Raw genomic sequence first — 14,728 nt, 5'->3', positions numbered from 1 at the left:
CCAACGCAATAGATGCCATAAAAGCCCACAAAGCGGCAAGCACTCGACTTGCTATCGATATGTTTGCCCCACCACTAACGCAAAAAGTTTTCGGCTGTAGAAACGTAAATATTTCAACTTTTACCTAGTTTTAGGCGAATAAAGTGCGGTAAAATGGCCAAAAGTGCTCTGGGTGATGGGCGACACAGTGCTGGTAGTGCCGCCGCCGGGAGACCTGAATTCCGCGTGATTTCGCCTTGGCCCACATCCCTCATCCGCTTTTCCCCACATGTGGAATTCCAGGAATTACCCGCAGCGTTCCTGCGATCAATGTGCCCCAGCCGCGTGCTCCCCTTGCGGAAAAGTGCAAGTTGCAGGCTTCCATTAGGCATTTTCCAGGGCTTTCCCCCCCCAGCTAGATTCAAGGACTGTTCTTATATAATGTCTTATGATGCGAAAAGTGCAGGTGGGCGGCTCTTTGGCGGAAAAGCGCTTGCGCCGGCTGCCCCCGAAAGAAAAGTGAAATTCGCAGTGCAAGACAAGCGGCGACGTCACATGTGATTTTGTAAAATTAACTTGGCGCATTGATGACGCAATTGAGCGAGTGCCGCGTGTGCTTTTTCTGCGTCGGCCAAATGAATCATCAATCAAAGAGAAAAGATAAAACGCAAAGAAAGCGGCCGCGTTGTCTGGGGAAGCACAGCTAGACCGAAGTGGCACATCCGCCACAACCTATCATAAGACAGCTGAGGAGGCCCCAGATCGGGGATAGTAGCCCCCATGGTGGTAGTACTCTCCACTCCCTCCTCCCCCCCTGGGCACTCATGCTCTTGGCCCGCTCTTCTTCTTCGGGGGGCTCGTCCAGGGCTCTCAGTGGAATGCAGTTGCAGGCTGGTTTAGGGTCCCGCTAAGCCGGGCTCCCAACCTTATCGATTGCGCCTTACACACCTTCAAATACCCTTTAACAGGGTAGCATAAGTTTGGAGTTGTAAAACTTACACCAGGTTTTTATTTATATTTGAAAAAGTTACATTTTTTAGTTGTATTAACGTTTTTACAACAAACATTTTTAGGCAAATAATTGAACAGTACCTTCATATACCCTTTTATAGGGTATTCTAAATTTGAAATTATTATTATTATTTTATAAAATTCGAAACATTTTCAAAATGGTATTAACATTTTTTATATATTTATAGGCATATATGGAATAGTATTTAACAATGAAATGGTATTAGAAATGAATGAAATAGTATTTAAAAAACCGGATCTTATCTATAAAATAATAATTAAAATTTTTTGAAATATACTTTTTCAAATTCAAATAGATATATAGCATACAGTTCTTTAAGCAATGATGAAACGAATACAGAAATGTTTATGTTTGTATAAAAGCACTATTATTAGCTTGAAATGAAGTGTATTCCTCATACACTGCCGAATCATTCATTTATGAGGTAGTTCCTTTTCTCTTAAAAAATAATCCTATAAAAATGTAACATCTTGATTTTATTTTTATTATTTAAAGAGTGTTTAAGGTTCGTTGCTCACCCACAATCAATTCGTTTCGCACCCCGCACTTGGGGCAAATTGTTAAATTAATGTGACTCGTTTGTGAACTTGAAACTGTATTGATTAGCGGAAAAGTAATCGATACACACGCACAAATTCACTTGCACCTGGCCTGACCCATTAGCTACACAGCGAGAAATAAAGTTACAATGGATTCGATATTATTATACAAAAATAACAATAATAAGTAATGTTAAAGATTTGAGTACTTTAAATGGTCCCTAAGCATATCTTTATGAATAATACTCATTTGCTCTCTAATACAATCTCTTTAAACATTGAATATATTTTAACCATGCATTCCACACCTTTCACTCTCTAGATCCACCTGCTCTTTCTCTTTTTCGACTGTGTGGGCGGCATTATTTCAAACAGTCGGCCGGCTGACGATCGGACTTTGGGATTGTTGTAAACAAATTCGGGCTATAAATACGCGAGACTTGGGGAAAATACAGGAGGAGGGGCGGTTAGATAAGCGGAGGAAGTGCCGTGTACCTGGCCGTTATCAGGCCCCCGATCGAAGACCCAACCCCCTTTTGCCAGAAGATAAAGATACAATGCCGAGTTGTCATGTGCCTGCTCTGTGTGTGTTTTTTATCACACACTCTGTGTTTTCCTTCCAATTTTTCAACCCGCTCGGCGGCGGCGGTTCGTGAAGAGCAAAAATTCGATTTCTAAATTTTGTATTTCACTCTCGAAGGCGGTCGCTTTTTGTATTTTCGCTTCAGTCGACGCGCAGCACTCAGCACGAACAAACGTTTGACGCGTATCTGCGAGATACGGATACGAGTGCGACGAGTACATATATTCGGTTGGTTTTTTGGAGCAGTCCGCACGCAGTATACGGCATATATATTCATATATAATCCGGTGCTCGTCCACCTATTCCCCCGCGGTGCAGTGTACATATAGAGTCGGTGGGATCGCACTCCCCTTGGCACAAAATCTGAATGGATTTTTCCAGTCATGCTCCGAATTGGGGGGGGGGAACTGCAGGCTCATCCAGCGTGCTATTTCACACCAATTAGCTCCATCTGGGCATTCTAATATCTGGCTGCTCTCGCGCGAGTCTCTCGCCTTTTTTGCACTTATGTAATGTGTTTTCGTAACATCAGCGACGACGTCGGGCAGAATATAATTGCAGGGAAAGCAGTATGCGAAAAGCGCCAGCACAAAACAAGCAAACAGACAGATAAACACTGAACGAAACTGTCACACGGCTAAATTCAATTATCTTTTCAGGGGCCGCAAATGTATCTGTATCTGTGTCTGTAACTGTAACTGCAACTGTTACTATTACAAAACCGAATAACCCCGAGAGCTGCACTTTCAAACGCTTAGCTTTGACCGCTCTAAACCGGTTGGCCACTCCAATTGTTTTCTTTCTTTCGATTTTTCCTCCCCTGTCTGGGGGCCAGCGTTTTGTAATCATTTCATTCGGATCGTCTGGCCAGCATGCGTTCGCCGATAAGACATGTGACCTGGCCACGCCTTCCTTGCCCCCTCGGTTCCCATTCCAAATTTCAATTTGTATATATTTTTTGCACGACTGGCCGGCCTTAGATAGGGATCCAATTACGACATCCGCACGCGCGCTGCTATCGCTAATAATTTGATTATTAATTTGACAAATTCTGGAAGTGCTGGCGTGGCATGATCGGGATTGGAGGCCGGTTTGCCATCTTATCGCCGAGCAGCGTCTAGAGGCTTCTGCGTTTAGTCATGGGCCGCAGGAATTTATTACTCCGACCCCGGGACACTCACACTTGACGTCTTGGCCTTATCTGGGCAAACTCGTTTCGGTCAAAATATGAAAAAAACCTGGATTCGGAGATGGCAAACAAAAGGCCAGGGCAAATATTCACAACTGATTAAAAGTTGGGAAACGAACAAACTGCGCAAAAAGCAGCTGCTCCTCCTGCTCCTCCACTGCCTCCCTGTAGAAACCCCATTTCACCATTATATTTGGGGGCCAAAGTATCTCCGCCATTTCTTGGCTGATTATCAAAAAGACGAGCGGTTTGTCGAAACCAGCCCACGTTAGCTTGACGTCATCGTCGGCATCAGCAGGCGTACGGCATCACGTGTGCTTTAGTTTGTCAAGCGATCCCCCGGTCTCGGCGGTCTAGTCTGGCTTTAGACGTATGTAAATTCCCCCCGAGAAAACCCCGCAGCACTCCCCACCCCAAACTTGTTTCGTGCGGGAATTTCATAACTAGCCCGGTGGCCTGGCAACAAGTTTAAAGTATTCGTTGGATTGGTGACACAGTTAGAGCCCAGAGCATGACCATGACGTAAAAACTTCTAGGCTATCTTATCGCTCTTACAGCAGCCGAGGGTCAGGGGTGCGGTGTTCAGAGGGGGTGTTGCTACCAGCCACTTGTTTGTCAACAAAAGCGCCATCGATTAATCAGTCGCAAGTGATATAATGCTCCCCCGATAAGATCCTCACTAAAGATTGTCTTCCCTCGTTCCGTTTCAGTTCTATTTTGTAAAGCTACAAAATGCATAGAGCACACACAGCCTTCAGCCTGGCCTTGTCGCCGATGGCCCACAAGAACTTCGCCACATGGCTGCTCAAGAGCAGCAGCAGTCAGCAGGTGAGTCTGGTATAGGGATTTTAAATAGAGCTCGAACTAATGAATCTCCATAATATCTTGCAGATGGCCAAGGTAACTGCAGCGGCCGCTGTGCGCACCTACAACTCCGCGGCTGCCGAACCTTTCGCCAACGGCAGCACCGCCTCCTATGTGGAGGAGATGTACAACGCCTGGCTGCGGGATCCCACTTCCGTGCACACCGTAAGTGTTCCTCCAGAACAGGGATTCGTTTCGGAAGAAATCGTAATTTAAATCCGGTTCTCAGTCGCTTTAAATCCAGTTCCTTAAAAAGGGAAATAACCGAAATCCGTGTGTTTATTTATGAAGCGGAACTGCTAAATACCTCATCGTAAAATCTGACTGAGGGAGCTTAAAAATAATATTTTACCAAACGAGATTTCCTTAAATAAGATAAGTTCTTGCCCAAAAAATATTAGAAACGTTGATTTTACAACTGTTTTACATTTTAATTAATATTTTTAAAATGTTTACTAGCTATAAATGTTTAGAGAGAGCTTACGAGCACTGGTTAAGATCAAAGATCTGTTTCATGTATATTTTAAAAACAATATTAACCAAGATCCCTTCATTTCCAGTCCTGGGATGCCTACTTCCGCAGCAACAGCTACGTCAGTCCGCCGAACCTGGCGCCCGTGCAGGCCAACACCCTGCCGCTGACCGCCTTCAACTTCGGAGGAGCCGTCTCCGGCGCTGCGCCCGACTCTAAGACCATCGACGACCATCTGGCCGTGCAGGCCATCATCAGGAGCTACCAGGTAGGTCGGCTCGTGCTGGCTTCCTCATTGAGTTCCCAGTCGAACGGTGGAGATTGCAGCCACAGCCATCGCGGATCGTATTCGTATTCGTTGGCGCTTTTTGTTTCGTTCTCCTAGGTTCAGTTAATGTTTATTATGTTTAGATTATGATTATTAGAGTTGCCTTTGCCCATGTTATGTGTGTTCATATCTGTCCATTCCCCGAGGCCATTCCGAATCCAGTACTCATGGTAGTTTAGAAGGTACTTCGTTGACTTCCCCCCACACCATCCACAGTTTCCATAGAGTTAGACACGCACTCCTTCATGAGTAGATTGGTTTTCCTTTCGACCACCTCCATTCCGGTTCACCAAGTAGCCATTGCTGGGGGGGATTGGTCACATGTGTTTGCACCATTTCTCATAAGTTACTTAAGATTTAGAAGTAATCTATTTATGTGGAGATTTCCCAAGGTATTCTAATTTTGTTGCCACAGAAGGTGGTGTTTTTAATTTGCACACGAAATAGTTTTTTGGTAAATTTAAGCCCGTTAATTTGTAGCTGGTTTCCATTGTTTGAGTTACCAAAGCCATACGATAACCTCCTGGCGCACACATTTAACTTGATATACCTAAGCCCTCTGATCTACCCTGTACACCTGTTTGCATTTAATCAACCTATCTATCTACGATATGTATGTACCATATATAGTCACGAGGTCATTTGGCATCTGATCTGGATCCGCTGGGAATCTTGACCCGCGAAAAAACCGTCTGCAAGGATGGGCTAGCACGTCGTGCTAACGAAGATGTGCTCAGGCAGCATTCTGGGTTTTTGTTTGGTAAATTCTTTATACAGAACTCTCTCATTTAACCCCTAGTCGCACCACTCAACCCGAAACCCGTTGCACCATCCCGCTAATACCCACTCGCCCACCTAGCTACTAAGTGAAGCACCCAAAAACATACGCAATTGGTTCTGAAAATAACTCGTGCTTAAAGTACTATTAAAAACAGCCGAAGAATGTTAAATGAAATTCGGAGTTGATGAGGCGGGGAAACAGAGCCCCACTATATAGGAATAAGTTAGCGAGTTCCGTTGAGTTCTTAGGCTTATAAGACTTCCTGTAAGTAACCTTTGGTGTTTGGCTTTCTCGAAGTTCGTATCTATCAGTTTCAGTTTCAGTCTTAGAGTTAAGCATCCTGTCTACTCTCTATCTCTCGGCACCCCAGTTCCACGTCTCTCTCTCTCCGTTTTTGCACTGTCTCCTGTCCCACCGATCCTCGATTAACACCCGGAGTTCGAACACCCCGCCATCCACCGATCATTGTCTACTGATCCTGTCGAAGCTTTTAGTGTTTGCCTAATTTTGTGTCCGTGCGCTGAGGACTTGTATCTGTTTTCGTTTAAGCCATATCTATTCTATAATTTTAATTGAATATTTTCTTTTCCTTTATTTTTATATAACTGCTTCCTAACCTAAATGTAACCAAATCGAAAAACACAAACTGCAATCGAAACTCAAACCAAAACCGAAACCGCCAATCGTCTCGAACAACGTTTAAAACAAATTCCAAATTCTCTCTCTATTTGTACCATGTGTGTGTTGTGAAAACCTAAAACAAACCACTCGAAACCGAACCAAATCCAATCCGAAAACATTGTTAATACTACCACAACGAACACCTCCACCACAACTACCAACCAACCAACCACCCAATACTGACACCTTAGATTCGAGGACATAATATTGCTCACCTCGATCCACTCGAAATTAATACACCAGAATTGCCAGGCAACTCCTCGACGAAATCCATTTACGCTAATTTCAGTTTTGGTAAGTAAATTCGGCGTTGGTCGCATAAAACACCTGGCGATTCGCCCTTTGAGTTCCTTAACCCTTGATTTGTAAATATGTACCTTAAAACCGAATACTGTGTTAGTGACGTTCTCTATCTTTCACCCGCACACACGATCCCCGGCATCATAAAAAATCGAAAAATCGAATATCAAACCCAACCAACCCACACAAATGTATCCACTGATATATAGAACCAAGTAAATATGCGCTATATATTGCCAATGAATTTGTGTTACATTGTTTGCACATTCTGCCTCATTACGTTAATTGCTGTTAACTTGGATGTCGTGCCAATAAGTTAATATACTATATATATCATTTTGATTATTATTACTATTATATATCTCATTTCGATTATGTCATCAATAAATTGCATGATTTTTTTGTTTTCACCCGCGAAACGAAGGGAAATCGATTGATAAGCCCCACTTAGTCTGATTGCCAGTGAAATGATTGCGAGCCCATTAGAAAACAAAAATATCAGTTATCACCGATAGTGCCTAATGCATGTCCAACAATGTGTCCAAATAAAAACCAGGGAAGAACCGAGATGAGAGCATGAGCATCCGAACCCGATTTAAACTCTGTACTGTGTCCGAACACCCCGAATAGAAGAAACAAAGTCATTACACTCCGAATTTCAAACCAACATTTGCCGCCTACACTTTACTAACCCCCCATAATGACACAACCATTAAGAGCCCCTTACTAAAGTCTTGACCCATTGTTCCCACCCAATGCACAAAAAAAAAACAGGCGAGCAGGACATGGAGCGCCAGTTCAAGCTGCCGAGCACCACCTTCATCGGAGGCGATGAGGCTTCGCTGCCCCTGAAGTAAGTTAATCCTCTTGAGAAATATATCATCCAATTAACCTATTATATCTCCTGCCGCTTAGGGAAATACTGAACCGCCTGGAGAACGTCTACTGCAACAAGATCGGCGTGGAGTTCATGTTCATCAACTCCCTGGAGCAGTGCAACTGGATCCGCAAGCGCTTCGAGACCCCCGGTGTCCTCAACTTCTCTCCAGAGGAGAAGCGTCTGATCCTGGCCCGTTTGACCCGCGCCACCGGCTTCGAGGCCTTCTTGGCCAAGAAGTACTCCTCCGAGAAACGTTTCGGCCTGGAGGGTTGCGAGATCATGATTCCAGCCCTGAAGGAGATCATCGATGTGTCCACCGAGCTGGGCGTGGAGTCGGTCATCATGGGCATGCCCCATCGTGGACGCCTCAACACTCTGGCCAACGTGTGCCGCAAGCCATTGAACCAGATCTTCACCCAGTTTGCTGGTCTGGAGGCTGCTGATGATGTGAGTACAATATGAACAACTCTTAAGACATCTTTACAAAATGGATATCGCTTATAGGGTTCTGGTGATGTCAAGTACCATTTGGGTACCTACATCGAGCGTCTGAACCGCGTGACAAACAAGAACATCCGCCTGGCTGTTGTGGCCAACCCGTCTCATCTGGAGGCTGTGGATCCCGTGGTGCAGGGCAAGACCCGTGCCGAGCAGTTCTACCGCGGCGACCAGGAGGGCAAGAAGGTCATGTCCATTCTGATACACGGTGACGCCGCCTTCTGCGGACAGGGCGTTGTGTACGAGACCATGCATCTGTCGGACCTGCCCGACTACACCACCCACGGCACCATCCATGTGGTGGCCAACAACCAGATCGGCTTCACCACCGATCCCCGTTTCTCGAGGTCATCCCCTTACTGTACGGATGTGGCTCGTGTGGTCAACGCTCCCATTTTCCACGTGAACGCCGACGATCCAGAGGCCGTGATGCATGTGTGCAAGGTGGCTGCTGAGTGGCGCGCCACTTTCCACAAGGACTGTGTTATTGATCTGGTCGGCTACCGACGCAACGGACACAACGAGATCGACGAGCCCATGTTCACGCAACCGCTGATGTACCAGAAGATCCGCAAGCACAAGAACTGCCTGGATCTGTACGCCGACAAGCTGATCGCCGAGGGCACCGTCACCGCCGAGGAGGTCAAGTCGGTGGCCGCCAAGTACGAGAACATTTGCGAGGAGGCCTTCGCTCTGGCCAAGACCGAGACCCACGTCAAGTACAAGGACTGGCTCGACTCGCCCTGGTCCGGCTTCTTCGAGGGCAAGGACCCCCTGAAGGTGGCGCCCACTGGAGTCAAGGAGGAGACCCTCATACACATTGGCAACCGCTTCTCGTCGCCGCCTCCGAACGCTGCTGAATTCGTGATCCACAAGTAAGAACCACCCAAACCATAAGCTCGTCATATACTTATTTATCAATCTATCTTTTCAGGGGTCTGATGCGCGTGTTGGCCGCCCGCAAGGCCATGGTGGACGAGAAGGTCGCCGATTGGGCCCTGGGTGAGGCCATGGCCTTTGGCTCCCTGCTGAAGGAGGGCATTCACGTCCGCCTTTCGGGTCAGGATGTGGAGCGTGGTACCTTCTCGCACCGTCACCACGTACTGCACCACCAGCTGGTTGACAAGGCCACCTACAACTCGCTGCAGCACATGTACCCGGATCAGGCACCCTACTCCGTTTCCAACAGCTCGCTGTCGGAGTACGCTGTACTTGGATTCGAGCACGGCTACTCGATGACCAACCCCAATGCCCTGGTGCTCTGGGAGGCCCAGTTCGGAGACTTCAGCAACACGGCCCAGTCGATCATCGATCAGTTCATCTCCAGCGGTCAGTCCAAGTGGGTGCGCCAGTCGGGTCTGGTGATGCTGCTGCCCCACGGCATGGAGGGCATGGGCCCCGAGCACTCCTCGTGCCGCGTGGAGCGCTTCCTGCAGATGAGCAGCGACGATCCCGACTATTTCCCCCCGGAGTCCGATGAGTTCGGAGTGCGGCAGCTGCACGACATCAACTGGATCGTGGCCAATTGCTCGACGCCCGCCAACTACTACCACATCCTGCGCCGACAGATTGCCTTGCCCTTCCGCAAGCCCCTGATCCTGTGCACGCCCAAGTCGCTGCTGCGTCACCCGGAGGCCAAGAGTCCCTTCAGCGAGATGAGCGAGGGCAGCGAGTTCCAGCGCATCATCCCCGACAACGGCCCCGCCGGCCAGAATCCCAGCAATGTCAAGAAGGTCGTCTTCTGCTCAGGACGCGTCTACTACGATCTGACCAAGGCGCGTGCGGAAAAGAAGCTGGAGAACGACATCGCCATCGTGCGCGTGGAGCAGGTGAGTCTCTATTGAATCATTACTGTGGGTGAACCTTCTAACTAACTTTTTCTATTCAGATCTCTCCCTTCCCCTTCGACCTGGTCAAGGAGCAGGCCAATCTGTACAAGAACGCCGAGCTCGTGTGGGCCCAGGAGGAGCACAAGAACCAGGGCAGCTGGACCTACGTGCAGCCCCGTTTCCTCACCGCCCTGAACCACAGCCGCGACGTCAGGTAGGTGCCAGGGCTAAGGTTAAGCGTTCAGCAACCATCCACCCGGCTGAGACAGGAGCACTCCGACCACGTCCTCACGCCCCAGTTTTCCTCTCAGTCTCAGATTCGTCTCCAGCCTTAGTTTATTTTTGACTCTTAATGGAGTGCACTATTCTCATCGTGCACTGTATCTCTTTTACTTTGAATCTCTGAATATCTTACTCTACTTTGCTATTGTTTCACTACTTTTGCATTAACCTTTCATATGATTTGACTTTATACTCATTCTTCATCGCTCTCGCTACCGCTCTAAAAAACCATAGCCGTATGATAGTAATGTGATATAAGATCCTTGAACTCAAGTCTGATAACCGAATCATTCTTGGACAGAGCTCACTATCTCAATAGATACAAAAGTGTCATACGGCCATGGCTAATTTTAATTTACTTGGAGCTTTCAATCACCCCTCACTTGCCTCCCAGCTGCGGTTTTTATCACGCTCCCACCTCTTTATAACTCTCTATCTATCTTATTAGCTAGTCTTAGACCCAATAAGTGATGAAACACCCTCCACACAACAACACGCCACACTCATTGAACGGATATCCGCTTCTGATTTATATTTTCGTTTGGATGAGCATGTCCAGCACCGCGAAATAAAATCAAACCATTGTCACCTCGAAGTTGAAAATGAATCACTGAAATTGTTGTCGCAGAAATTCTCCAAGCGAGTCCATCAGCAAATTGGCTTCATTCATCCGATATATCATCCTATCCATTTTACTTTGCATGGCTTCTTATGATTATGATTTCGTTTAACCTCTGAGTTATCCTTCTTTACTAATCGAAACTTGTGCAAGACGAGCAAACCAGTTGTGTTATATTTTCAAATCCCAAACAAACCCAAATCCCGTCCACTCGTTGTGTAAATATGTACGTGCAATTGGCAAAACCCAAAGAACAAAATTACAAACAAATTTGAAAAATAATTTGATAAATTCGAAAAGAACCCAAGAAAACGAAAAAGCAACCAAAAACAAATCCTTTCTCTCTTTCTCTCTCTCTGTGTATGTGTTATTGTTACAGCCAAAGCGATGAGCAATCCTCCTCCACCAATACTACCACTACTACTGATCATACTAATCACGAGTCCGCCACCGAATCCGATTCTAACTCGAAACCCTGGCTGAGCCGCATGTTCGCCGCCTCGAACTCGAACGGCGGCGATTCCAAGGATCCGGCGTCGAACCTAGGCGGTGACTTTAATGCCGCCAAGCACTTTGATTTAAAGAACGTACGACACGATTTCAATAGGCCCGCGGGCATCGCGGCCGCTCCGGGCGGACGTATAGCGAAAACCGGACGCAAAATTAGGTGAGAGGGCCAGCTCAGCTCAGCAATGATCGAACGCGCGATCGCCAATCTACTCTATATCTACAATTAATCTATCTAATCAACCTATCTACTACCCACTACTATCTGCAATATAACTATCCTACCAACCGGAAATTAACTCTCAGTTCCGTTAACTCTTCATTTGTCTCCTCGTTTCCGTTACCGTTACCGTTTCCGTTTATTTCCGTTTCCTCGATTGCGATTCTGATTTCTGTTGCTTGGCATGCTGTGTGTTCCATGGTCTAGCGCCTCATGGTCCCCCTTGATAAGAAGACAATACACTCAACCCCACTTACTACTCTCAACTCCAACTCAACTATCTAACCCTATCTAATCCTAGAGCACTTTCTTACTTTTCAGTCCAGAGTTTTTGTTTGCACCTCGCGCGTTTTCGAAAGTTTTGCATTTGTTTTTGAAAAGTTACTTTTTTATTGTCTTTTGCCAGTCCCTGTCTTAAAGAAGATGACCACAGCTAACCCCGACATATGGAATGCTAAGACCTAACCCACCTGTTGTCCTGTCTTCTTTAATTGAATCTGCTTTTTTGTCCAAAGTGCTGTCTTTGTACCACACAAACAAACTATGTAAAAACAGAATTTTTTTAACGCTTTTAGGCAGACATCTCATATACCATACCATACCAAGGCAGTTTGCTGTTCAATGAAGCTTGAGAATTTATCGCTGATATTACTTATCTTCAGGGGTCCATTTCAATGTTTGGGTTCGGTGTGGTTTCCCTTCTAGGTCCACCCTCGACTTAAGATCTCCAATCATTTTAATCTGTACACCTAATACCCTGCGCTTGCCTAACCCTCATTTCATTGAACATTGCCATAACTGTGCTAAGATCAAAGAAACTAGACTAAAGTTTAGTGCACGTGTCTAACCAGATCAATAAATCGAATACCGAATGTTGTGTGAACTCACCGCCCGCTATCTCAAGTATCCAATGCTGATCCCAACTCTTTCCCCATCCACAGCTACGTCGGACGCGCCTGCGGAGCTTCCACCGCCACCGGATCCAAGGCCCAGCACATCCGCGAGCTGAACGCGCTGCTCAACGACGCGATTTCGATCTAAGGAGGTGAAGACTCGCACGGGGAGATGGAGAATGGAGACGATGAATATTAATTACGATTATATTTTGTATTGAAACGTATGCAGACTCTTTGATACGATTTTTTGCTGACGAAATTGTTGAGAGCATTGTGTGAAAGTAATGAAATGTTAAATATTAGTTTAGTGAAATTACAAGAGCAAACGGCAACCAAGTAACAAATAACAAGAAACACGAAATGTTTAGCGTTTAGTGAACAATCAAAACCAAGAAACAAAACAAACTCTACAACCACTCACAGCAAGTCTTTAATGCGTAAAGCGACTAAAGAGCCAAGATCTAGTAAATAGCCAATTCTATGCGCCTATATACTTGGAGTGATAAGAGCTCGCATAGGAGGATCACTATACTTTCAGAATGAATAAATCCCTTTCTAATTTTATTTCGTATTCCTATGTTTAATATTTATTTTATTGTATTATATATAATTAAACTATCTCAAGCCAAGCGAAAGGGCTCTGCAGGCCACAGTTTTGACACCTTTTATCGATCGCGCAGGCCAAGTTTTAGTGTTTTTGTTTGCCTAAGTTACACACTTTTGTTTAAATAAATAAACAAGTATAATACTTAACACTGACAAACCAACAGAGCTGTGCTTTAGTTCATCACCGATCGAGGAGCCACTATCAGGGATATAGATCGCGTTTTGTACACCGCCCAGTAAGCTGGACAGGAGTGCTTTGACAGAGATTCTCAACAACTTGTGTTTGGAATTGGCAAGCAAAGCATGTTTTATTTTTTGGAAACCCTTTATTGAGCGCATCTAAATGCAGCCGAAACGCTTTAATTGATTTTGATCCACGGACGGAGTCCAATCAGGACCCTCTCAAAATATTTACAAAACAAAATATATGTATTTAAAATGAATATTGCACCTTGTCTCGCACCAATATAAGATATTGAAATGTAGAGTGATACAGCTAGAGGAAAGCTAAAGGCATTCAAGCAACTTTTCCAAGAAAAACAAAATGAACACGACTATTTTACAGAATTATTATAGAACTTAACGAGAGAGTATGTGTGTGCGACATTGTCGAAAATCTAACCTTAACTCTAAATTTTAATGTTACTAACAAAAGAAAAATCACAACTTTGCACCAAGTAAGTAGAATGTTAACGAGAAATATTACACAAGACGAGGAGTTTCAAGAGTCCTGATAGGAAATGAGTTTGCAGTCGATGTAAAACGAGGCGATGAACACGAAGCAAAAGAAAATATACAATTTACTATATAAAGCATGGCACATGGCGTCTTTTATTAAGCATGAGATGTGGAAAACCTTAACAGCTTCTAGCCGGCAGACTCAGTTTCTGCTTTCAGTTTTCCTCGCTTTTTTCTTGACCAGCAACTAGATTTTCTACAGGAAGTCGGCAGACTGGCCGCAAAGCATTTTCCATTTTCACTGCTCCATCATTCTATGCGTACTTTCACATGCTATCTGCGAGCTGGAGCCAAGATCTTCCCGTCCTGACAACTTGGACAACGCCAATTGGGCAGGCAAAGTGCTCACTTTTGGTCAATTTCTTTCCCCTGGCCAAAGCAATTTCATCGAACATCTTTGGCAGAGTTTTTGCCTCGCACTTGCCTTACTTTCTAATGTTGACAGTGTTTTTCATGTTCCCCCGGAGGCACTCCTCCAGCGATCGCAGCCGAGAGTGTCTTTCTTTTGGGGCTGCTCTTGGGCGGTTTTCAGGTAATTGTTGTGAAGTGTATCAGAAGCAAATACTCCGTGTCTGGAATTCTCGATTTTTCTGTTGACTCAAGTATTTTGCGACTTTATGGCTGTCTCCGCCAAAAGAAGTATCGCTACAAGAAATGAGAAAATAATTTAAGGCTCCAGGTACCGAAGGGTTACAATTACATATTTTAATAAATAAAATAAGATTATATGCAATTGATCTTTGCAATTTAAAGTCCAGCAAAGAAAAGTTACACAATACAAATTAAAAAAAATCGTTTTTATATAATATTACCATTTTGTAAAACCATAAGTTCTTAACTACTTAGCCAAATTTAATTTAAAAATATTTTATTAATTTAAAATAAGTATAGTATTTAAACAAAG

General features: G+C 45.1%; 1 protein-coding gene across 5 annotated transcripts; it reads left to right on the top strand.

Annotated features, from left to right (window-relative positions):
• Positions 1–40: 40 nt before the first annotated feature.
• Positions 41–13,906, top strand: LOC108035010 (2-oxoglutarate dehydrogenase complex component E1). 5 transcript variants are annotated; one of them, XM_050886795.1, is made up of 12 exons: positions 41–104; positions 4,034–4,151; positions 4,215–4,352; positions 4,748–4,927; positions 6,641–6,743; positions 7,524–7,602; positions 7,665–8,076; positions 8,134–9,002; positions 9,062–9,956; positions 10,016–10,170; positions 11,237–11,524; positions 12,526–13,906. In XM_050886795.1, the coding sequence occupies exons 2-12, from the start codon at positions 4,056–4,058 to the stop codon at positions 12,623–12,625; spliced, it is 3,315 nt and encodes a 1,104-aa protein (XP_050742752.1). In that variant the 5' UTR covers positions 41–104; positions 4,034–4,055; the 3' UTR covers positions 12,626–13,906. The 5 variants fall into 5 exon arrangements, with proteins under 5 accessions (XP_050742752.1, XP_043951387.1, XP_050742754.1 ...); XM_044095452.1 differs by lacking the exon at positions 6,641–6,743 and adding an exon at positions 5,618–5,747; XM_044095451.2 differs by lacking the exons at positions 41–104; positions 6,641–6,743 and adding exons at positions 2,245–2,362; positions 5,618–5,747.
• Positions 13,907–14,728: the final 822 nt, after the last annotated feature.

Source organism: Drosophila biarmipes, chromosome 3L, assembly GCF_025231255.1.
Source record: "Drosophila biarmipes strain raj3 chromosome 3L, RU_DBia_V1.1, whole genome shotgun sequence".
Lineage (NCBI taxonomy): Eukaryota > Metazoa > Arthropoda > Insecta > Diptera > Drosophilidae > Drosophila > Drosophila biarmipes.
This window is presented reverse-complemented; position numbering and strand designations above follow the sequence as displayed.